Here is a 25,496-nt window from a genome sequence, read left to right on the forward strand (position 1 = left end):
AGATGTTTCACTTCAGGTATGATTCAAATGACCCACCAGGGAGCTTTTATCAAACAAAGTTTATTTAAGAATATAGTTAACATGTATAGTAAGAAAATTAGCAAGAGCTTTTATCAATTACAAACAAAACACCCACACTAATATATAACCCTTAATGAATATATATACATATATTATATATATATATATATGTAAGCTGTCCCAATCAAAATCAAAATCTCCCATAGACAAAAAAACCTTTTTCACAGGTTTAACACAGCACAGACTAATTCTCACCTTGATACTGGGATCATGGCTATTAGTTGAATTCTGCAGTCCAATGCTCTTGAGGCTCAGAACAGTTTGAAGATGACAGCTTTCCAAAGCACCAGAGAGACTCGGGTCCAGCCCCCAAGAACAGCAGATTTTCACCCTTCAGGAAATCAACAGAACTTTCAAAACACAGGGAAAGAAGGAAAATATTTATTTTAGCTTGCTGTCCCTTCTAAAACCCAATTCGAACTTGCAGCTCGAAACTGAAACTGAAAATCAATCCTTGTCACCTGACCTGCACACACTTTTTTCTCCTCCCAACAATGGCATTACCTAAGGCTGTGAGCATGAGACACACTGACTGTGGGAGCTGCAGAGACCATGATTTTAAAAAAACACTTCTTAAAGGTACACTAACATCACACTAGCACCTGAATTCAGTGAGCAAGGGGCTGAAATGTTTTGTCACATTTGCTAAAGTGTTACCAAAACCAAAAAAGACTTGGGCGATTTTATTATCGAATGTTTTGGTAAGGAAAGGTTTGAAGGTTTATTCGACATTTTCAGATAAACAGTCTGACAATTATGATGTAATTGAGACTACTGTGCTTAACATGTATGAATTAGTAGCAAAAGCTTACAGACTACCAGAAGGACGTGGAGGCTTTGGAGAGAGTACAGAAAAGGTTTACCAGGATGTTGCCTGGTATGGAGGGTCTTAGCTATGAGGAGAGATTGGGTAAACTGGGGATGTTCTCCCTGGAAAGACGGAGGATGAGAGGTGACCTAATAGAGGTGTATAAAATTATGAAGGGCATAGATAGGGTGAACAGTGGGAAGCTTTTTCCCAGGTCGGAGGTGACGAACACAAGGGGTCACAGGTTCAAGGTGAGGGGAGCAAGGTTCAACACAGATGTCAGGGGGACGTATTTTACACAGAGTGTGGTGGGGGCCTGGAATGCACTGCCAAGCAAGGTGATTGAGGCGGACACGCTGGGATCGTTTAAGACTTATCTAGATAGCCACATGAACAGACTGGGAATAGAGGGATACAAACGAATGGTCTAGTTGGGCACAAGAGCGGCGTAGGCTTGGAGGGCCGAAGGGCCTGTTCCTGTGCTGTATTGTTCTTTGTTCTTTGACTAAAGTTTAGAAATCTGAGAAAGAGACAGAATCAGACTTCTCTGGAACTTATGGGGGAAAATGGTGCTTAATAGTTAGTATTGGACGATGAAGTTCGATCAAGATTTGGAAAACCTTAGAGAGGCGCTGTTAACGGAGGAATTTTAAAAAAGTATTAGGTCGCAACTAGAAGGTGGTAACATTTCTAAAATTCCAGAGAAGGAGGTGCTGGAAGTCTTAAAGCACATCAAGGTAGATAAATCCCCGGGACCTGATGAAGTGTATCCCAGGACATTGATGTGCGGGTTAGGTTGATTGGCCACGGTAAAATTGCCCCTTAGTGTCCTGGGATGCGTGGATTAGCGGGTAAAATATGTGGGGATATGGGGGTGGGGCCTGGGTGGGATTGTAGTCGGTGCAGACTTGATGGGCCGAATGGCCTCTTTCTGTACTGTAGGGTTTCTATGATCTATGATTGTGGGAGGCTAGGGAGGAAATTGCGGGTCCCTAGCCGAGATATTTAAATCATCGATAGTCACGGGTGAGGTGCCTGAAGATTGGAGAGTGGCAAATGTTATGCCTTTGTTTAAAAAGAGCTGCAGGGAAAAGCCTGGGAACTACAGGCCAGTGAGCCTCACATCTGTGGTGGGTAAATTGTTGGAAGGTATTTTGAGAGACAGGATCTACAGGCATTTAGAGACGCAAGGACTGATTAGGGACAGTCAGCATGGCTTTGTGAGTGGAAAATCATGTCTCTCAAATTTGATTGAGTTTTTTGAAGGGGTAACCAAGAAGGTAGATGAGGGCAGTGCAGTTGATGTTGTCTACATGGACTTTAGCAAGGCCTTTGACAAGGTACCACATGGTAGGTTGTTGCATAAAGTTAAATCTCATGGGATCCAGGGTGAGGTATCTTAATGGATACAAAATTGGCTTCTTGACAGAAGCCAGAAGGTGGTTGTAGAGGGTTGATTTTCAAACTGGAGGTCTGTGACCAGCGGTGTGCCTCGGGGATCAGTGCTGGGTCCAATGTTACTTGTCATTTATATTAATGATCTGGATGAGAATATAGGAGGCATGGTTAGTAAGTTTGCAGATGACACTAAGATTGGTGGCATAGCGGACAGTGAAGAAAGTTATCTCCAATTGCAACGGGATCTTGATCAATTGGGCCAGTGGGCTGACAAATGGCAGATGGAGTTTAATTTAGACAAATGCGAGGTGATGCATTTTGGTAGATTGAACCAGGGCAGGACTTACTCAGTTAATGGTAGGCCGTTGGGGAGAGTTACAGAACAAAGAGATCCAAGGGTACATGTTCATAGCTCCTTGAAAGTGGAGTCACAGGTGGACAGAGTGGTGAAGAAGGCATTCGGCATACTTGGTTTCATTGGTCAGAACATTGAATACAGGAGTTGGAATGTCTTGTTGAAGTTGTACAAGACATTGGTAAGGCCACACTTGGAATACTGTGTGCAATTCTGGTCACCCTATTATAGAAAGGATATTATTAAACTAGAAAGAGTGCAGAAAAGATTTACTAGGATGCTACCAGGACTTGATGGTTTGGGTCATAAGAAGAGGCTGGCTAGACTGGGACTTTTTTCTCTGGAGCGTAGGAGGCTGAGGGGTGATCTTATAGAGCTCTATAAAATAATGAGGGGCACAGATCAGCTAGATTGTCAATATCTTTTCCCAAAGGTAGGGGAGTCTAAAACTAGAGGGCATAGGTTTAAGGTGAGAGGGGAGAGATACAAAAGTGTCCAGAGGGGCAATTATTTCTCAGAGGGTGGTGAGTGTCTGGAACAAGCTGCCAGAGGTAGTAGTGGAGGCGGGTACAATATTGTCTTTTAAAAAGTGTTTAGACAGTTACATGGGTACGATGGGTGTCGAGGGATATGGGCCAAATGCGGGCAATTGGGATTAGCTTAGGGGTTTTAAAAAAAGAAAGGGTGGCATGGACAAGTTGGGCCGAAGGGCCTGTTTCCATGCTGTAAACCTCTGACTCTATAAGAGAAGCTGATGTTATGGCCTATGGTTACGAATTATTCCACAATCACACAAGAGGCAGCAAACATCTGTTTGCAAAGCCACCTGAAAACTGGAGAGAGAGAACTGATCTGATGATGAACAAGGCACTAATTAGTATGAGGGGGATAGCAGAAATGAAAAGGCAGATGCTTCTCAGGGTAGTGAAAGAGGTAATGGGGGAGATAAATATGACTCCAAAAATCGAGCATGTTGCGTTTGCCATAAGACAAGGTCTGTGAAAACAGACTGCCAGAGGTTGTAAACTGAATTGGTAGCTTTTGTGGGAAAGTCGACAAGTTTCTCCAGAAAATGATGTATCGGTGAACGAAGCTTGGAACAAATCGATACACCTAATGGATATATTGTGGGTGTGAATTGAAACATAAAAGATAATGGGAATTTATATTTGAGGGTGAAATAACTTATTGTCCAAAAACATTGTTGCTCTACGAGGTGTGAGGGTTGCCTCAATCCCTGATGCTGGCAAAAGATGTGAATTTCTCTTCAGGATGTTCACTTAAAGTGTACTGATGCAGTGTATTGATAGAAATTGTTTACCTGTTCCATTGTGCAGAGTGAATTGAAACTGCTTTCGTCAATGGGTCTGTTATTGTTGGAGTGATGTCGAAATCGCCTGTTAATAATGTCGATTTCATACTAGGACGTGACCTCGCGGGAGATAAAGTGTTGCCATCTCCCAGGATGGCAGGCACGTCCATTGAAACTGACAGTATACCAAAGTAATCGGGGATTATGTGTAATCCTGCTGTAGTAAGTACCGTTTTGACTAAAGATGTGACCAGAGCTCTGACTTTGGAGATTAAAGAGACCTTGAAACCTCGAGGCTGACAACAAAGAGTTGCAACTAACTGCAAATGAACAGAATCCATCCGTGGTTAGCCTGCCTGCAGATTGGGTGGGGTGGGGAGGCTGAGAGAGAAAAACAAAGAGAGACAGTACTTTAAAACACGAGGACCTGGTCGGAGATAATACTGTGGAGTAGCGAGGTTGTAATAAAGTTTTGGAGTGGGAAATAAAACTTCAAAGTGATGAAACCGTGGCTCTTGCTCAGAAGAAATTTGACAAAGCCCATGGAAGAGAGTGCAAGAATGAAAGCTGATTCAAGAAGAATGCCAGAATCTTTATCAGAACATTGATGTAACCACAACAAGGTTCTTAAAACAGTGAAGGAGAACTGTAATGCGGAGTTTCAGTGGGAGAAAAATGATGAGAGGTTGGCTAGCTGAGATGTTTATTAAATGTGAATGTTAAAGAACCGAAGCCCTGGAAGAGAAGAGTGATCCAAAGACTACGGTTAAAAAGTCAACACACGGATGACAATGTAAGATCTGCTTTACAGAGGAACCAGAGGAAATACTGAACCCAAAGGGTGAAAAGCATTATGACAGAGAAATTCTTCTGGGTCTACAATTTACACCTGATGGTATTGAAACGCCCACTCGGAGGGACTATTAAAAGTGAGCCATGTTGTTCTTGATGAGGTTAACCAACCCGACCAAGGATACAATTGTTTAACCAAGAATATGGAAGCACTGAAATTTGGTCATCGTTGAGAAAGACAATTTGCTGTGGTGCATGATCGAAAGCAAAGCCGTGAGCAGCAAAACAAACTCTCAGATGTGGGAGGAACAACTTTTAAAAAATCTGCACAATGTGGACTTTAAATCCTAATTGTTACACGTGTTTAGTTAATTTAGACAGGTTAAACATGGTCATGCTCCCAAAATGGGCTGCTTAATAGGCAAATGAGACAGCACTGGGATGAGAATGTTACTTGCACTGTACCTAATAAGCCAGTTGTTCAAATGTGTAAAATATTACAAGTTCGGGTAGAGGTTTTGAAAACTCATCACTTTGGTGGTAAGGGCTTTTCATTTCTTATGGGAGGTATTCCGTGGCCCAGCTAGCTCAATCGGTAGAGCATGGGACTCTTAATCCCAGGGTCGTGCCCCACATTGGGCGATAATATTTGGGGCAGCATGGTAGCACAGTGGTTAGCATTACTGCTTCACAGTGCCAGGGACCTGGGTTCAATACCCGGCTTGGGTCACTGTCTGTGTGGAGTTTGTATGTTCTCCCCGTGTCTGCATGGGTTTCCTCCGGGTGCTCTGGTTTTCTCCCACATTCTGAAAGACGTGCTGGTTAGGTGCATTGACCCGAACAGGCGCCGGACTGTGGCGACTCGGGGAATTTCACAGTAACTTCATTGCAGTGTTAATGTAAACCTTACTTGTGACTAATAAATAAACTTTCAAATAAGAGTTTTATAAGATTTTTATGTTTTGGAACTTGTGTCTTTATAAGATGGGGTAAAATGAATGGAGTCATGTGACCTATTCTGAAGTCTGCCTGAAAACCAGCCAGGGTGACATGGCCATGAAAGATTAAAGGAAGGCTCGGGTGGTAGACAATGGTGGTGGCATCTATGTTTACAATCATTAGATTGCTAGTCTCTACAGTCCCAGGAAGATATTGAGAATGTTGGGCTGTAAACAGTCATACTTGCAAGATTAAAGAGAGCTAGGTTCACAAGGATAGTAAATCAGCATTTCTACCTGGATACGTGGCTCTTGTGATTCACATTACCATGGAGAAGGAGAGGGAATGGGGTTCTGAGATGTTCCTAAAATTTCACATGCACAGTTAGTCTGCCAGGATCTGGAAGAGATGGTGTATCTAGAGGTGAAAGTCTCGATGGTTCACCACAACAGGAAACTTGCACTCAAATTGAAAAGAGTGAATTAGTAAGGTGTTCATAAAACAAGGCTGGATGATTTGCCTAGCTTGCACTGGAGGAATAATTTTGGCGGGGTCGGGGGAGAGAAGGGGGTAGAAAAGCCTCTCTGTGAATGACAGTTAAGAACTATCAGACTGAGAAAGGCAAGGAATATAATTTGATTTGATTTATTATTGTCACATGTATTAGTATACAGTGAAAAGTATTATTTCTTGCACGCTATACAGACAAGGCATACCGTTCATAGAGAAGAAAACGAGAGTGCAGGATGTAGTGTTACAGTCATAGCTAGGGTGTAGAGAAAGATCAACTTAATGTGAGGTAGGTCCATGCAAAAGTTTGATGGCAGCAGGGAAGAAGCTGTTCTTGAGTCAGTTGGTACGTGACCTCAGACTTTTGTATCTTGAATGTAAGTAAACTCTTGCACCAAAGAATCACTTTGGACTGGTTCCTGGAAAATTGAATGGTTACTTAGAGTTCAATGTAAAGTATATCTGTGAAGTGGGTTTTGTAGTTGCATTAACAGTAAAAAGGGAACCTTTTATTCTGTAGCTTAAAGTATAAGATGTCTACAAAAATAGTGTTTAGTCAATAGTGCTTTTAGCCCGTGACAGTAAAAGACTTAAAATTCAAAATTTTGTCATGCCATCCTTTCGGTTTGAAGTTCGAATTTATTTTTTGAAGTTATTGGTCAGTATGGAAATTGTAACATTCTCTCTCTTCCCATCCCTCTATCTTTTGGTCTGCAGTCTAGTTTGTCTTGATTTACTTATTTCTTTCACCGTTCATGATGTGATTGTTGTTACAAGGGACTAGAAAGGGATTTTTGTATCAGGAACCAGGTGTGGCACACGATCAGCATTTTCTAGTCTTCCTGGAGTATTCCTCAGGAAGAAGTTTATTTTTTAACAGGGCTAAAAGCTGACAGGTTTGAAAACAAAATGAATAAAGAAACATGTCTAATAACAAAACTAAACCTAGAGTTGTGTACAGTAAAATAAAACAATGCATTTTGCTGTATATTTCATTCCATTCTTTCCTTGCCTTCTAAAGATACAAATACTACATTATAACTTTAATTAAAAAATGTATTGTCTCCGAGCAGTTGACATACATGAACCATATTGCAATGTTGGCTATCCCAAAATGAAGCCCTTCTTGGTGTGTCATGATAAAAAATGACAACGACTGAACAGAAGTGTTAGGCATCTGCTGTGGTAATTTAAAAACATTTGTTTCAGAGCTGCAAGTGATAGATTTTGCCGTGTCAATAAGTGAGAGTTGCTATTACTGTATCTTTTTTTTTTGTGGCCAATTTCCCAATTAGCATCGAGTCTTTGTGTTCAAGTAGGTGGCACAGTGGTTAGCACTGCTGCCTCACAGCGCCAGGGACCCGGGTTCAATTCCAGCCTTGGGTCACTGTTTGTGCGGAGTCTGCACATTCTTCCTGTGTCTGCGTGGGTTTCCTCCGGGTGCTCCAGTTTCCTCCCACAGTCCGAAAGATGTACTGGCTAGATGCATTGGCCATGCTAAATTCTCCCTTTGTGCCCGAACAGGTGCCGGAGTGTGGCGATTAGGGGATTTTCACAGTAACTTCATTTCAGTGTTAATGTAGTGTACATGTGACACAATTTTTAAAAAAAATGAAAATGAGATGGTTTTAACTGGAATTCAATGTGCTCTTTAACGAAATCCTCTTGTCCTTCTGGATGACACTATCCTCTTATTTTTTTTTACAATCCAGGATAGGATATTATTTTTGATGTGCCTATACAGTTGAAGTGATTTTAAATTATCAGGCAGTTTCTCTCAATGATTTGGACCTTGCATGTTGTTCTTGTGACAGTTGTGTGGATTGCATTTTTTAGTTATCATGGAAGGTGTCAGTTGCTCAACTGGTTACATTTTTGTCTGTGCATGGGGAAGCATTTTGTTGTTTGTTGTTGCAGTGGGATATCCAGTTTTGTCCAGAACCTCACCTCACCAATGTGAATGACAAAGCAAGGGCATCGCACTGGGTTTTATGGGGAAATCTGACAGCAGTTTGACATGGATTCCCCAACTAGTTGGCTGTCAAATCACTGGATTTTAATGATAAGAGTAAGCTAATCTTGTAAATTTCCTTTGCCGACCTCGCAACAAATAAACATGGAGAAGGTTGTCCATAAACCTTGCCTTGTTATGACTGGCCTTAAATTAAAAGTTTAATATTGATTAGTTGGGCCATTCTTTTCAAAGACACTGAGGTAATTTTCCATTCCATCTTGTATTAACTGTCACGAAACAGTCCCTTGGTACTAATGACCCAGTGCTATCTTTCTTAGTCAGCTTATAGGTGTGTTGCCATTTTAATTTTGAAACTGCACCCATCAGATGCCTCAATAAATGTTATTTCCGCCACAGTGCAGGCAATATTTTAATGAAGTTTTTTTTTCTTTAGCCTCAGAATAAACTTAAGATTACGCAGGGCACACCAATGATAATACAGCAGTTTTGTGTTGTGTATTAACGTTGTTCTCCGTTAATAAACTCTAAAAATATGTGCTAGTTCCATCAGTTTTATTTCCGCCTTGCTAACAACATAAGATGTTTGAATGTGTTCCACAATGATGGGTTTCTTGGTTTGGAACATTCTATTCGCCTACTGGTAGTAAGTAATATTGTTAAATACTTGAGTGGATGTTATGAGTCTTCACACGTGTGAGCATGCATGACGAATTTGTGAATATTCCGATATGTGTTTATTGTGTGAAGTCAAAAGACTTGGGATAAATCTACCCTAGTTAAAATTTAGATGTACCCTCTTACGTATTTGGATTCTTTTTGCAAATGTTCACGTTTAATTGTGTTTAGTACATGAATCGTAATTCAGAATTTATTTAAATGCTTGCACCTGGTTAAGTAGTGTCACACAACTTTCACAAATCTCGATGAGGTTGTCCTCCAGGAGAAGGGAGATTTTTTAGCACTGATTCTAGACAAAATGGGCGGAATTACTTTTTAGCAACCCTGTCTGTTTTTTGCATTTTTTGTGCCCCTTTATTAGTGGAGAGGGAGTTTCTGAAGTTTGTTTTTTTAATATTGGTTCTTCCCTCTTTCTTTGCCTTTCCCCTCCACAGCTGCAGTTCTATTGTCAGAGAATAGGTGAGGGAAAGTGTGCGCTTTTCCACCGCACAGATGCTTCTGCTCTGCAGATAGCAGGAGGCAGATGTCTGCCCAGAGGCAGCTTGAATTGAGCTGGAGACTTAGCAATACTCTCCCCATCCCCATGTTCCACAGTGGGGAATTCCACCAGCAGCTCTGTCCTGAGAAAGCATGGCTATGCTTTGCAAGTAGTTTAGATCATTGTAGCATCCACTTGCTCCTTGTTTTTAGAGGAAAGCATCAGGGTAATGTTTATATGATTTTAATTCTTTGTTTCTTCATCTTTTCCTCTCCTCCCCAAATACTTATCTTTTCATAGGAATGATTCCAATCAATGGAATATATAGCTAGATGTATATAAATTGTTTAAAAGAGACTGTAGTGATTTTATATGTGCATATATTAAAATATATATATGTATTATATATAATTTATATATATATATATTATATATATATTTATATATTATATATATTATATATATATGTGTATGTATGTGTGTGTGTGTGTGTGTTACGGACAGGAGGGGGTTTAATTTAAACAGCCCCAATTTCTCCTCTCACCACCCGTCCATAAATAAAAGGATGTTTTGATTTTTAATTCCCCGACCCCTCAATTTTGGTGTTGTTCAATTTTTATTAGTAACCTCACAGCAAACTTTGTGGGTTAGTTCATTCACACACTCACAGCAGGCTGCAACATTGCCTCTTTTTCCCCTTGCAACAAAATAGGTGGGGAGGGGGGGGCGAGGCGAAGATAGAGAAAGAAAGATTTAACGGGCAAAGACCACAGAATAAAGAATTATTGTTCGACGTGAGTCCAGAGTGTAGAAGCAAAGTCCAATGGTGCATTCCTTCTCAGAGGTCAGCAGATTGAAGACTGATGCCAGATAACTCACTTTGCCAGAAGTGATGGTTTCCATGATGGAATAGGCATGTAGATAGGAAATAGTCTTGTAGACAATGGGAGTCAGGCATTCACCTGGACCCAGCCCTCATCCTGAACTGCTGCTTGCTAGATGGAAATGTATATTCCTTTCCCTGGATTCTTTAGAGTGTTAATGACTCAAAAGTGGTCCTTTGTCCTAGTAGTCTCTGGCCAGGCCTGGTTTAGGTAATGTAGGTGGCCTTTGTATAATTCCCTTTGAATTTGGTTTCTGCAGCTCACAGGGTTATTATCATCTCTTAGAGATGATGAGGTATTAGCTTCTATGTTACTGCCAGAAAGTTCCTTTTATTTTAAAGTCTCTGCCGGTTTTTAAAATTTTATGAATTAGCCATGAGGATAGATGTATACATTTTATAAAAATATCTTGTGAGGTCTTAGCTTTGTTACATACATGATATATAAAATGTGTGCATATATGCCGGAATTTTATGCCTGCTCCGGATTCGGGGTGGGCGAGGCTCGCAGATCGGCATTCTCCGTTGGCCTCGGGCGGGATCTTGCGAGTCTCGGGTAAGCGAGGCGGTAAAATTCTGGCAACAGAGTCTAATATTAAGGCACAGATGAAAGAGGACATAAAACAATAAATGGAGAGCTGTTTGTGGCAGAATTAATAGATGGTAACAGAAGTACACTATTACTGAAGGTATGCTAGACTCTCCCAGGTCAGGATGAAAACCTTAGACCATAAGACATGGGAGCAGAATTAGGCCACTCGGTCCATTGAGTCTGCTCTGCCATTCAATCATGGCTGATATTTTTCTCATCCCCATTCTCCTGCCTTTTCCCCATAGCCCCTGATCCCCTTATCAATCAAGAACCTATCTATCCCTGTCTTAAAGACATTCAATGACCTGACCTCCACAGCCTTCTGCAGCAAAGGGTTCCACAGATTCACCACTCTCTGGCTGAAGAAATTCCTCCTCATTTCTATTTTAAAGGATCGTCCCTTTAGCCTGAGGTTGTGCCCTTTGGTTCTAGTTTTTCCTACTAGTGGAAACAGCCTCTCCACGTCCACTCTATCCAAGTCTCTCCGTATCCTGTAAGTTTCAGTAAGATCCCCCCTCATCCTTCTAAACTCCGACGACTACAGACCCAGAGCCCTCAACCGTTCCTCATATGGCAAGCTCTTCATTCCAGGGATCATTCTTGTGAACCTCCTCTGGACCCTTTCCAAGGCCAGCACATCCTTCCTTCGATACGGGGCCCAAAACTGCTCACAATATTCCAAATGGGGTCTGACCAGAGCCTTATACAGCCTCAGAAGTACATCCCCGCTCTTGTGTTCTAGCCCTCTCGACAGGAATGCTAACATTGCATTTGCCTTCCTAACGGCCGACCGAACCTGCACGTTAACCTTAAGAGAATCTTGAACAATGACTCCCAAGTCCCTCTGTGTTTCTGATTTCCTAAGCATTTTCCCATTTAGAAAATAGTCTATGTCTCCATTCCTCCTTCCAAAGTGCAAAATCTCACACTTTTCCACATTGTATTCCATCTGCCACTTCTTTGCCCACTCTCCTAATCTGGAAACACTGAAATTCTGTCATCATGAGGAAGGTAATTTCCTGTAGTGCATGACCGAAAGCAAAGCCGTGAACAGCAAAATAAACATAGGAGGAACAATTTTTTAAAAATCTCCACAATGTGGACTTTAAATCCTAATTGTTACACGTGTTTACTTGATTAAGACAGGCTAAACATGGTCATGCTCCCAAAAAGTTCCTTGATCTGGAACTGTGGGATGAGAGAACATACAAACATATGGGTGATATGATGACTGCTAAGGGACCAGCTATTGTAATTGGAGATGTCACGTAAACAAAAATTGACCATAATGTTTCCACTAGTAAGACAAGGAAAACGTTCCTGGAGTTAACAAAGGCCCTTTTATGTCCCATTTTGGGCGCTGCCCTTTTTGCTGGTGCTGTTATTAGATAGAGATATTAAACTGAGGTTCTGTCCATTTTTTTTCATTCTTTGTTCGCATTTGTTACACATCCCTAATTGGCCTCGTGATGGTGGTGGTGAGGCAGCTTCTTGTACCATTGCAGTCCATGTGGCCTAGGTACTCCCACGGTGCTGTTAGAAAGGGAGTTCCAGGATACCCAGTGACATTGAAGAAACAGCAGTATGATTCAAAGTCAAGCTAGTCTGTGACTTAGAGGGCAGCTTGTGGCTGGTGCTGTTTCCATGCATTTGCTGTTCCATGCATATGCTGCCCTTGTCCTTTAAGTGGATGAGGTACAGGTTTGGAAGGTGTTGTCGAAGGACACTTGGCAAGTGGCTCTCGCACATTTTGTAGATGGTACACACTGCTGCCACTGTGCACCAGTGGCGGAGGGAGTGAATGTCGAAGGTAGAGGATGGGGTGTTGTCAAGTCCTCGGATGGTATTGAGCATCGTGTATTCTTGGATCTGCACTCAACAAGGCAAGTAAAGAGTATTCCACCTCACTCCTGACTTGTGCCTTTGTAGATGGTGGACAGGCTTTGGAGAGTCAGGAGGTGAGTTACTTGCCGCAGGACCCCTTGTCTCTGCCATGCTCTTGTCGCCACAGTATTTACATGGCTGGTCCAGCCAGTTTCTGGTTAGTGGTAACCTCCAGGCTGTTAATAGTTGGAGATTCAGTGATGGTAATGCCATTGAATCTCAAGGGGCAATGGATATATCCTGTTTCTCAGATGGACATAAAATATCCCATGGCACTGTTTTGAGGAAGAGCGATATTTAACGGTTAAAATAGAATAGGTTTTCCGGTCACTAATACATTTATTATTTGTGTGACCTTGCTGTGCAAAAAAAATGACTACTGTGTTATAACAGTGACCACAGTCCAAAAACATACTTAATTGGCTGTCAAGCACGCTGGGCCATCCTCTAGTCATGAAGCTGCTGTACAAATGCAAGTCATATCTTTCTATATCTACCTCCATCCCTATCAGTAAGTTGCGATAACTTATCTTTTCATTACATCAATGATTGGATTACACTTCAAAAACTGAAAAACCTTGTTGAATTTTCACCCTATTCTTGGTTCGTATCAGTTTGAAAGATCAAACTTAGAAACTGAGTTATTATGCTCCTGAACTGTTAACTTGTCATTTCTCTGTACAGATGATGAATAACCTGTGCACTTCCTGCAGTTTTTGCCTTTATCCTGGAAATTGTTTCCGATGTATCTTTGCAGACTGAAACACTTGATGCATGATCTTAATTAAATCAAATTAATAAACAGTGGTCATAAATTTGTCATTTGACAGAGGATTATGTATTTAAAAACATGGCCCAATCTCTGAGAAAAATAACCTTCTAATTGTTATATTTATTTTGAGCAGCAGGCAGAATTCCCCAGTCCTTAGCTGCAATATTAACCACGCATTTGAAAAATCAATACCTGAACAACATGAAAAATAAATTGCACAAACATATAGTCAAGTGATGTTTCTAGTTTCCAAGGATGCATCGATATGTATTTCTTGATGTTTTAATTTCTTTGATTTCCCATCAGTGTGTTTTTGTGTGCACACTTACTTTCTGTCCATGTTTTCAATTACTTTCTCTTCCCTGCCCATGACTACTGTGTTACAATAGTGACTACAGTCCAAAAACATACTTGATTGGCTGTCAAGCATGCTGGGCCATCCTCTAGTCATGAAGTTGCCGTACAAATGCAAGTCATATCTTTCTATATCTACCTCCATCCCCATCAGTAAGTTGCGATAACTTATCTTTTCATTCCATCATTGACTGAACCAACTGAGGAGGCGCTTCTAACAGTTCCCAAACCGATGCCAGTGCCAGCTTTTTGGGATTTTTGCAGGAAACACCTAGAGTCCCTACAGTGCAGGCGGAGGTCATTCGGTCCATCAAGTCTGCATCAACTTTCCAACAGAGCATTCCACCCAGGCCCTACCCCACCCCATAGCCCTACGTATTTGCCTTGCTAATCCCCCTAACTTTCATATCTTGGGACACCAAGGGACAATTTAGCATGGCCAATCCACCTGCTGCCAGACTGCTCCATATCCATACAGCTTTCCCTAGAGGAAATGCCTTGCCTTCCCTTGGTACATCCTCTAAATAATGGTGGTATGGTGGTGCAGAACCTGTATTACTGGACATTAAACGCAAGTTCAAATTCTGCAATGACAGTTTGAAGATTTTATTTCCACTTTTTTTAATGGATTCACTGATTAAAAAGTTGACATCAGCGAAAATGACCAGAAATCAGTTGGATGGTCGATAAAAGCCCAGAGGCCACTCGTGCCCTTGTTAAGAAAGGAAACCTGCTGTCCTCACCCTGTCTGGCTTGTGAACGACTCCAGTTTCACACCAACATGGCTGACGTTTCATTGCCCTCAGACATGGCCTAGCAAGCCACTCAGTTGAATGAAGACCCACCATCTTCTCAGGTCTGTGAGGGATAGATAATAAATTTGGATTTGATTTATTATTGGTATACAGTGAAAAATATTGTTTCTTGCGCTCTGTACAGGCAAAGCATACCATTCATAGGGAAGAAAAGGAGAGAGTGCAGAATGTTACAGTCATAGCTAGTGTGTAGAGAAAGACCAACTTAATGCGAGGTCGGTCCATTCAAAAGTCTGATGGCAGCAGGGAAGAAGCTGTTTTTGAGTCAATTGGTACATGATTTCAGACTTTTGTATCTTTTTCCCGACAGAAGAAGGTGGAAGAGAATATGTCTGGGGTGCATGGGACACACGCACACTGACACACATGCGCGCGCACACACACAGCAACACCCACATCCTAAGAATGAGTAGGTTCAGTAGAGGAATTGCTTTCGAGGAATATCTGTTGCTGATGCACATCCTTCACTTTTACAGTTGGCTCACTACTTAAAGTAATGGTGGAACATCTGGCTGTGATTGAAGGAATAGTGTATCGACTGCGCTGTTTGTGAATGAAGGTGCCCTCGAGAATTAACTCTCTTCCTGGAATGACAAATCTTTTTGTTGCTGAACTGTATTGTATTAATAATTACAGACCGCCGAACAGCAGCATTTAAAAAGCATGAAACTGCTTCTTGTGCTTGGGCCTGGGGAATCCGACACTTTACCACTAAGTTGTGAAATTGCTGGGACCTGATTTGAGACCAGCTAAACTCATTGCACGTATTTTTTAAAAATAATCAAACCGGTAGTCAATATGAAGTTGCGTTTGATATTTGTGCGATGGCATCGATGGAGTGCATTGATGTTCTAACATGCTGTGCCACAGAGTGGCTAGAGTGCAGTATTACATCCATGAGCTCCCGCATGACAGGGTACCATCTGGAGGCCATTCACTTCCTGAAATGGAAAGGGAAAAACGGTCGTGAGTCAGCACAGGCCTGTACTTTTATAATGGCCAGCCTGAGCGTGACGATGGCAGGGACTTGGAACGTCTCTTACCTGCCCTTGCCATTTAGGAGTGAGGATAAATCTTCCTTTGAAATATGGAGGGATATAGCTCCGGGGTGTTGGAGGGGGGCGGTTAAAATGCATCATCGGGATTTGCATTCTCTGCAGCAGTTAGCTTAAGCTGCTGTAAAATCTAGCGACTGACCATTTTTATGTGGTTACGTCAGATGTAAGTGAAATATCTGGTGCCGTTTTTAGCTAACAGAATTTAAATTGGTAGAATCATAGAATCTCTGCAGTGCAGAAGGAGGCCATTTGGTCCATTGAGCCAGTACCGACTCTCCGACAGAGCATCTTACCCAGGTCCTATCTCCGTAACCCCATGTATTTACCCCGCTAGTTCCCCCCAACCTACACTTCTTGGGTCATTAAGGGGCAATTTAGCATGGCCAATCCACCTAACCTGCTCATCTTTGGACTGCGGGAGGAAACCAGAGCACCCGGAGGAAACCCATGCAGACACTAGGAGAGTGTGCAAACTCCACACAGACAGTCGCCCAAGGCTGGAATCGATCCCTGGTGCTGTGAGGCAGCAGTGTTAACCATTGTGCCACTGTGCCGCTAAAATGGAATTCAGTCATTTAGAAATGAAAAGTTACAAGGCCACTCACCTGACTAATTTGGTAGGATGTTTATCTAGACTATTCACGATGGGTTCGAAAGATTTATTTTCCAAAACTTACTGCATTGTGAAATACTAAGATTAAGCAATTGATAGTGAATTAATTTTAAACGAACTGTATAGGAACTAAACTCGGTAGCTCTACTTCATTTAAGGGTGGATTAATGTGCTGGTCACTGTTCTGGCCTGGAGCCTCGAAGAATAAGATTTTATTTAATTGTTATAATGTGGTCACATCCAAGATCCTTCGGCAGGGATTTCCATTCTCTTTGTGAAGAGAGTCCCAGATGTGCCCCCAGCCCACCAATCGTATTTGAATGGCAGGGCCTCTCTGATCCCCGCTATATTTAGTGGGTTTACCAGAGAAGATTGTGGAAGGCCTTTCTCAGCCCCTCTTAAGCTGTGGATTTGAGGCCATTGCACAAATATCTCTCCGAGAATCTGTGCAAGTCTAACCATGGAGATTCAAGGATTGCCTGTTTTGAGCATGTTCTTTGTGGTTGATATTCATTATGATTCTGCTTTTCTGTATTTCCAGGAGAATACATAAAAACATGGAGGCCCAGGTATTTTTTGTTGAAGACTGACGGTACGTTTATTGGTTATAAAGAGAGGCCACAAGATGTAGACCAACTAGAGACACCTTTGAATAACTTCTCTGTAGCACGTACGTATGACATAACCTTTCATTCCCGCCTTTCCCTCCTCAAATGAGGCAGTATTTGAAAATGTAAAATTTAAAAAATAAAACTACCATATTCAAAGAAAAACAGATCACTGAATGAAGCTATCCACAGGTCAATTTGTTTGTATTAGTTCCAGTTTGTGACATCGAAAGGCAAGTTTTACCTGATGATCTCAATTCTGTTATAAAGAGTCTCCCATTTACCGATCGCAACATTCTGAAAGTATGCATGACTGTGTGAGCGGCCTCATCTTACATGGTGCAGGGGCTAGAGGTATCTCTGGGGGCTTACAGGTGTTACAATTGTGAGACTTATAAGATTGTTATGTTTTGGGATTTTGTCTCTAAATTTAAGGTAAAATGAAGGGAGTCATGTGACCTGTTCTGAAGTCTACCTGGCAACCGACTGGGTGACATGGCTGTTGAAAATTAAAGGAAGGCCCGAATTGTTTTTGCTGGAACAAAGGTATAAGGTATTCACACTTGAAGACAATGGCAGCAGCATCTATGTTTACAGTGGGTATACTGCTGGTCTCAAGTCCTAGGGCGGTGTTGAGAATGTTGGATTGTAAATAGTTATGCTTTAAACTGTCCATTTACTTTCAGGATTAAAGAGGGTTGTGGTCTCGAGAGTAGTTAATCAACATTTCTACCTGGATACAAGGCCCGTGTGATTCATGTTGCCATTAAAGTGAACTTTGAGATGGAAATGTTTCTAAGATAATCCTGAAACTCTCAGATAGGCAGTCTGCCGGGATCTGGGAGAGAGGGAGCAGCTGGAGGCCAGAAGCCTTTATGCTTCACCACCCAGTTGGGAGCTTGCACTCGGACTGAAAAATACTAATTTCATGAGGGTTTGAAATGATGTTGGAAGCTTTCGCTAGTGGGCGAATCGGCTGGAAAAAAAACCCAACACTGTGAAGGACAGTTGTGGGGCTAAGAGTCACCAGGTTGGAAAAAGAAAGGGAGCTAAACATCACTTTGGACTCCATCAGGGAAAATTGAATGAGTACTTCAGGGCCTGTGTGAAGTACACCTGTGACGTGGGCTCTTTGGTTATGTTAAAAATAGAAGGATTCCCAGGAGCAGGCCCCTGGGAGTGTGTTAGCATGGGACCCCTCTTGGAAAAGTTTGAAAGTCATTGCCTTAAATGGATACTGTTTGCACCTTGTGTGCTTTGTCCTGATCATTGCAAAACTGGCGATGATACTAGAAAAAATTGGTTGTTCTTAACTGTCAGGGTGTAGCAAAATAACCGTGCTGAGTACTGTTTTGAATCAGAATATTGGAGTTTGTGCAGCATTTGTGGTTCTTGTCAGCCAAAAGGCTTGAAGTTTGTCTATGATCTAATAATGTGGCTGTAATGATAGAAATGGCTAATTAGGTAGCATATTGTTCTATGCAACAAAGGCTTCCTGTATGACACTCTTGATTTGTAATGGTTATTAGTAGATAGAACTCTTGTTTATCTTGTTTGCATCTGCAGACTGCCACATCAGCAAACTGCAAACCTGCGTGCAAGGAAAGAGATTGATTTTGTAGTTTAAATAAGATATCAATCTTGCTTTATTTCCTTCTGTCAACTGTGCGTATAGCGTATAGTTCACAAATACACTGAAAGGCATATTTCACCTTGTTTTAATATACAGTCATTTAATGTCTTTCTTCATTCTTTTTTGCATGGATCTTTTCAAGTTTTGTTGTAGTTGCTACCATAGCCCTTTTTTTTTCAGACCTCCCCCAGTAATAGATTCTATTTCCAATCCTCATTAAGCCAGATGCCACATGCTGTTAAAACCAGCTTCCCCCCCCCCTCTTTAAGGGACATGTCGACCTTCCATTGAACTTGGTGTGGCCAAGATGCACAGTGACATTTATTCAAATGTTATCATTCCGAGTCATAGATGTTGGAAAGGAAGGACAAATAGCACCGCTGTCCCACACTCATGCCCCTCATTTATAGAAAACAATTTCACAAGGGGCTTTACAGCAGCAGTATGGAATACAATTTGACACAGAGTCACAAGGAGATAGTCAGCCAGATGGTCAAAGATTGCTCACAGAGGTGATGAGATGTAGGGTGGGATTTCCGGAGCTTTGGGGCCTTAGGATAGTCGGGGAGGTAGGTGAGGGATAGTCGGAGGGGAGGAAGGGGGCTGTTGTCAATGGGGGGATAGTTGGGGTGGGATAGTCAGGAGTGGGTGAGGGGGTGGGGGAGATATTCAAGGGGGTGGGGGGGGATAGTCGGGGAGGAGGTGGATGAGGGAATGGGGGATAGTTAGGGGATGGTGAAAGGGTCGGGTGTAGTCAAGGTGTAGGTAAGTGGGGTGGGGGGGATAGTCGGGAAGGGTTGGGTAAGGGGGTGGGCAGATCGTCGGGATGAGGGGGTGGGGGATTGTCAGGAGGGGAGTGGGGAATAATTGGGGTGTTGGGTAAGGGGCTGGGCAGATAGTCGAGGGGTGGTTGAGGGGGTCGGGGGATAGTCGGGAAGGGTTGGATAAGGGAGTGGGCAGATAGTCGAGATGAGGAGGTGGGGGATAGTCGGGAGGGGGGTGGGGGATAGTCGGAGGGCGAGGGGGGGTGCGGTTAGGTAAGGGACTGGGCAGATAGTCGGGGGGTGGGTGACGGGGTCGGGGGGATAGTCAGGGGTTGAGGGAGATATTTGGGGGGGTAGGCAGGAGCGTTGGGTGCGAGGGTAGTCGGTGAGTGGGGGGGGGTTCAGGTGATGTGGGGGTAGTCAGGGTGGGTGCGGCGGTAGACGGGATAGTCAGTGGGGTGGGGGGGGAGGGGGTGGGGAGAGATAGTCTTACCCCCATGCTCCTCCCTGGAAAAGTACGGCTTCTGCCTAAGTGCGTTGAATTGTATTTGGCACTCATCTGCCAACTTCCCTACTCTGCCTGACACGTCTTGCCATCTCCTGCAATTTTTCCCACAGTTTAAGATGAGTGAAATTGAATATCATCATTGCCGTTGTGCAAGTCATTTGTTTATCTGCGAACAAGAGAGGTTCCGAGACACATCCATGGGCACGCCCCTGTACATTTTGGCAGTGCAAGAGCATTCATTTAGTCGTAGCCTCTGCTTTCTATCCTTCAGCCATTCCTTTATCCTTGAATATCATTAACTTTAATTTATGCACCAAGTCCCTTATGTGGCACCCTGCCAAACAGTTTTTGAAAATCCAATTCAGTGCATTCTTTGTTTATACTCTAATTTTTCCAAGAATTCAATGGAAATAATTAAGCATGACACACCGTTTACAAATCTGTGTTGACTGTCCTTGATTAGATTGTACTTTTTTCAAATGTGCAGTAACTGTCATAATGGTAACCAAATACCTTTGGGTACTTGGGTACTGTAGCAAATGTTGCGTACTGATGCAGGTCAACCAACGTCAGATAGTACATGGTCAGAAGTTAGCCAACATGGCGGATTAAGCAAAGTGACACTTGCAGCTAAATTTGTGACTCTGAATGTTATTCCTTTAGTCCGAGATGTGACATTGGCGACAAGGATGAATACTGAGATATTTGGGATTGTGTCATGGCGTTTGCTGGAGTTGGTACTGTTTGCCACCTGGGAAATTGAGGCGTTTGATCTGGCGGGTGCTGCCAGTACTGTCAGTGTGAACTGGAAAACGTGGCTGGAGGAGTCTGAGGTGTATGCTGACAGTTGCTCTGACGCATAAAGCCCAGCAATGGGCCTTATTGTTCAGATGGTGAGGGAAAGCTTCAAGATGTTGCATGAGGCGGGAGGAGAGGTGGATTGTGAATGTGTGATGAAATCTTTTGAAGGATTACATGGCGACGCTAAACATCACGTTCCAAAGGCGTGTTTCTGTCAGTTGAGACAGAAGGGGGAACAGGAATTGAATTTGTGACCCGTTTGAGGTCCAGCTATTGGAGGGATGTAACTATTTTGCAAGAAATTTGAATAACCAGACAATGGATCAGGCACTCCAACGTTGCAAGTTGGATAAGTTGAAGTGCAAGCTGTTGGAAAAAGGTAACTTAATGTTGGATGATATTTTGAAAATAGCAGCTGTATTGGAGGCAGCGGATGGATAAGTTCACAGCATGAAATTTCACTGGTTTCCAGCTCTGCTACTGGCAAGATAAAGGTCGAAGTTAATGGAATAGCACAGCAGAATCCAGGCACGTAGAAGTGTAAGCAGCGAAATTCTGAGAGTGAGTGTTTGGAACGTGACAATTTGGGAACTCTGGAAAAGATGCCTGCTGCCCTACAGTGAGGAATATGTTTGGAAAATGTGTGGGTAAAGACAGTTTTGCCAAGGAGTGCAATAGCAAAGTTGAACAGAGGGAAACCTGGCAAACCACGCAAAGGAGAGATGAAAGTAGCACAATTGTGAGATGAGTCAAAGAGGATGCAGAGAGTGAGGACACAAATAGCAATCGGGGATACGTGTTTTCTGTCTATGGGAGAAACCACGAGAAAGGTCCAATGATTGTTGAAGTGAGCAGGATTGTAAATTCAGGCAGTGATTGTAATGTCACCGAGAGAGCACTGTGGAAGGAACAGAAGACAATGAACACACCTCAAAAAATGTGTCAAAAAGCTTTATTCTTGCATATCTAACACCCCACTTCAAACTGTTGGACACTTCTTTGCAGAAATGAGAGCTGGGGTTTGGAAAGGAGAAGCGGAATCTGTAGTGATTGAGGAGGATGGCGAGCTTCTGCTGAGCAGGGAAGCTGCCCAAGTGTTGGGGCCGGGGGCGGGTGTTGGGGTGGGGGACAGTTACACATCAGATTGAAAGTGCATTCTCTGAAACCCTATATAAAGCTCAAGGAGGTGTTTAGACCAGTGATTCAAGGAAATGGGAAGTTGCACAACAACGAAGTAAGATTAACCATTGACAAGAACGCGAAGCTCAGAGCTCAGCCTGCACACAGAACATGTTTCGTCTGAGAGGAACAGTTGAAGCAAGGTTTGAGGAACTGATCGATCAAGGCATCATTGAGTCAGTTAAAGGACCAGCAGTGTGGGTGGACCCTGTTGTGGTCATGCCTAAACCAAATGGTGACATTAAACTCCGTGCTGACATGCAACAGGTGATTGAAGTGGTAGTGAGAAAACGTCACCCAATTCCCACTCTGGGACCAGTGTTTAAAGAGCTGTCAACAAATAAGGTATTTTCCAAATGAAACTTTTAAGTGGGGGTACTACCAGCTGGAGCCTCAACCTGATTCAAGGAAAATGGCCACTTTTATCACTCATTGTAGACTTTACCACTCCAAGAGATTGCTTTTTGGCATCAGTACGACACCAGAGATTTACCAACACAAAATCCGGGTGGCACAGTGGTTAGTACTGCTGCCTCACAGTGCCAGGGACCCGGGTTCAATTCCCGGCTTGGGCCACTGTCTGCGCAGAGTTTGCATGTTCTCCCCGTGTCTGCGTGGGTTTCCTTTGGGTGCTCTGGTTTCCCCCCCACAGTCTGAAAGACATGCTGGTTAGGTGCAGTGGCCATGCTAAATTCTCCCTCGGTGCACCTGAACGGCCGCCAGAATGTGGCGACTCAGGGGATTTTCACAGAAACTGCATTGCAGTGTTAATGTAAGCCTACTTATGACACTAATAAATAAACTTAAACTTTAAACATCATTATTCATGGGGCAAATGGAGAGGAACATAGAAGAGGCTGAGATTAGTATTGGCTGATTGCAGTCAGGAGGGCTTGGGGTAAATGTAGACAACTGCATTCGGGGCGTGGCAGAGCTAACGTTCATAGGGCATAAATTCAGGAGTTGTGGAATCAATTCAGCCAAAGATAAGATTGAAGCAATGGCAAAGTCACATGAACCAGAAAATGCCAGCAAAGTGAGAAGTTTTTAGATTTAGCCCTGTCCATCATATAGTTTAACATCTCCCGTTGTGGCCTCCTGTGTTAGCTGCCAACTTTTTGTCCAGTCTTTTCTTTCATTCCATATTATCCCTTTAACCTTCATTTCTGAATAATTTTCTGTGTATATTAAACCAAATCTAATAAAATTTCTAGCACCTAAAAGTCATTCAGGTTGTTCGATGTTTATTTATAAATCCCGCTTCTCAGTTTTTTCCCCGCCTTCATTTGATCCCTTTGTTTTGAATGTCATTCCACATGCCAGAGCTTATTACTGTTGAGTTGATCAGGTCAGATTTACCAGTTGATCAATGCTGAACTTCCCCATGTTGCCCGCTCCCCAGTTCCCCCACACACACGAGGGAAGTATTGGGTTGAGCTTCCTGCCTCTTGCAAAGTGTGGTTGAAATGTGGAGTTGGAGATTGGAACTGAGAGGCGTGTTATCAGAGTTGTATTTATTAATGATGCCTGGCAATGGGAGTCAAGTGAAAATACAATGTTTAGAAATGTCATTTTCAGGCTAATTTCATCTTTCCGTTAGAATGTCAACTGATGAAGACGGAGCGACCAAAATCAAACACATTTATCATTCGCTGTCTCCAGTGGACTACAGTAATTGAACGAACATTTCATGTTGATACCCCAGAGCAACGGTATGTCTTAGCAGAGGATGTGTGTTTATCAGCAAACAATACTGAGCAGCAGGAGAAGGGTTGCATTTTTTTTTTAACTGCACAAAAATGTTAGCACAAGCAAATGAGTTGTTAATACATGTCCAGTGTATTACTTCCATATACTTGAAAGTTATTTTGCTACTGAAATATTTTTAAAGAAAACTGAAGTCCAGTGTCGCCATTAGTATATTGTTGGTATCTTTCAAGAATGTTGACTAACTTTGCTACTTTCCCTTTCTTGTATGGTTTTGGATCAAAGTTTTAGATTGTGTGGCACAGTGGTTAGCATTGCTGCGCCTCAGCGCCAGGGTCCTGGGTTCAGTTCCCGGCTTGGGTCACAGTCTGTGTGGAGTTTGCACATTCTCCCCGTGTCTGCGTGGGTTTCCTCCGGGTGCTCCGGTTTCCTCCCTCCAAAGATGTGCGGGTTAGGTGGATTGGCTATGCTAAGTTGCCCCTTGTGTCAGGGGGACTAGCTAGGGTAAATGCATGTGGTTATGGGGATAGGGCCTGGGTGGGATTGTGGTCGGTGCAGATTCGATGGGTCGAATGGCCTCCTTCCGCACAGTAGGATTCTATGAAAGGACTTTAAGCAACTGCATATGGTCTTCAATTATACACTGATGAGATTATGAACGCGTTGAAAAATTGAGATGTTTTTACTGGGACAGAAAAGTTTAAGGGGATTCATCTAATAGTGATGTTTCAAGTTTTTGAAAGGGTCACATTGGCCATGGGAGAACAATTACTAGAGGAATGGAAGGAGACAGTTGCAAGAATATCTTTTCACATTTTTATTGGAAAATTATGTACTTTATGGCTTGATTATGGAGGTAGTGATGACAACACAGTCAAATGAGAATCGGCTAAGTTTTTGCTAAAAATAATATATGAAGAGGAGAAGAAAAAGGGCAGGAACATAATATTAGTTCCACTTGAAATGCCAGTACTTGCATGAATCTGATGGGCTGAATGGCCACCTACTGTGCTATAATTTCTATGAATCAATACTAGTCTTTTATAACACCGCTTGCAAATTTTCTAGTCATTAACTTCTACCATTTAACTTTGAGCTTTTGTCTCTGATGCATTGTTGAAATGTTCAGTTTACAGTTCTAAAGTTATGTGCACTCTGTTGTACGAACAATGTAATGGAGGTGTAAATGTACATAAGGGGGAAAAGTGAAAATGACTTGCATTATGAACCCGAAGGCTGATGTTTTAATCTTTTACGCGCTGCAAGAGAGCGATTCGATGTTTTTGTTTGTTCCCCCAGTAACTGTTGCTGTTAGTGACGTTTGTGGCCGTATCCCCAACAGTAGCACCCTTTGAAACATGGGCATGCAGCCACTGAGTTAGATAAAGGGAAAGTAGCTGAGCCTAGCATTCAATGTAATGGTTTCTTACCACAAGAGTACCAGGTGCCTTCCCTGAACCTGTTTGGCCGTTTACTGGTTTTGGGAAAGCATTTCCTGTTGAAACTGACACAGAATTTCGGAGAAGGAAGAAAAAAAAAGACCTCATTATTTGGATAGATAAAGAAAATGAAAGGAAGCAAGAACAGAGAAGTGTGGAAAACAAGAAAGTAAAAATTGTAATGGAAAAACAGTCTTAAATAATAAGGGAGAACTGGGGAAAAGAAGAAACGTGTTACTTTTTCTTGCTGGAGTTGAGTCATGGATTGGGGAATATATATTTTGTTTTACCTCAGATTTGATGTTTTTAATGCTGCTGGATTGTTTGTGGCTGGCTGCCATTATGCGCCAAGCCCCCATTGAAAGAGGAAAGACAATAGCCACTGGGCATCTCCTACTGCTTTATAGCCAATTAAGTACTTTTGAAGTGTCGTCACTATTGCAGTGAGGCAGCCAATTTTGCATCTTAACAAACTTCGACGACAGCAACGTGGGAATCATCAAACAACTTGTGTTTGTGATGTCGATTGACCGGGATAACTCTCTTGCTGCTCTTCAAAA

General features: G+C 42.6%; 1 protein-coding gene across 5 annotated transcripts in view; it reads left to right on the plus strand.

Moving 5' to 3' along the window:
* akt1 (v-akt murine thymoma viral oncogene homolog 1) overlaps positions 1 to 25,496 on the plus strand; it is a 120,780-nt gene that overhangs the window by 59,685 nt on the left and 35,599 nt on the right. For all 5 annotated transcript variants that reach the window (XR_013500042.1, XM_078233976.1, XM_078233975.1 and 2 more), the window contains exons 3-4: positions 16,839 to 16,967; positions 23,391 to 23,502. Coding sequence is in view for 4 of the 5 variants with exons in the window: in XM_078233976.1 (XP_078090102.1) it covers positions 16,839 to 16,967; positions 23,391 to 23,502 (241 nt within the window). In the remaining variant the exon portion in view is untranslated. The remainder of the gene's footprint in view (positions 1 to 16,838; positions 16,968 to 23,390; positions 23,503 to 25,496) is intronic.

Source organism: Mustelus asterias, chromosome 18, assembly GCF_964213995.1.
Source record: "Mustelus asterias chromosome 18, sMusAst1.hap1.1, whole genome shotgun sequence".
Lineage (NCBI taxonomy): Eukaryota > Metazoa > Chordata > Chondrichthyes > Carcharhiniformes > Triakidae > Mustelus > Mustelus asterias.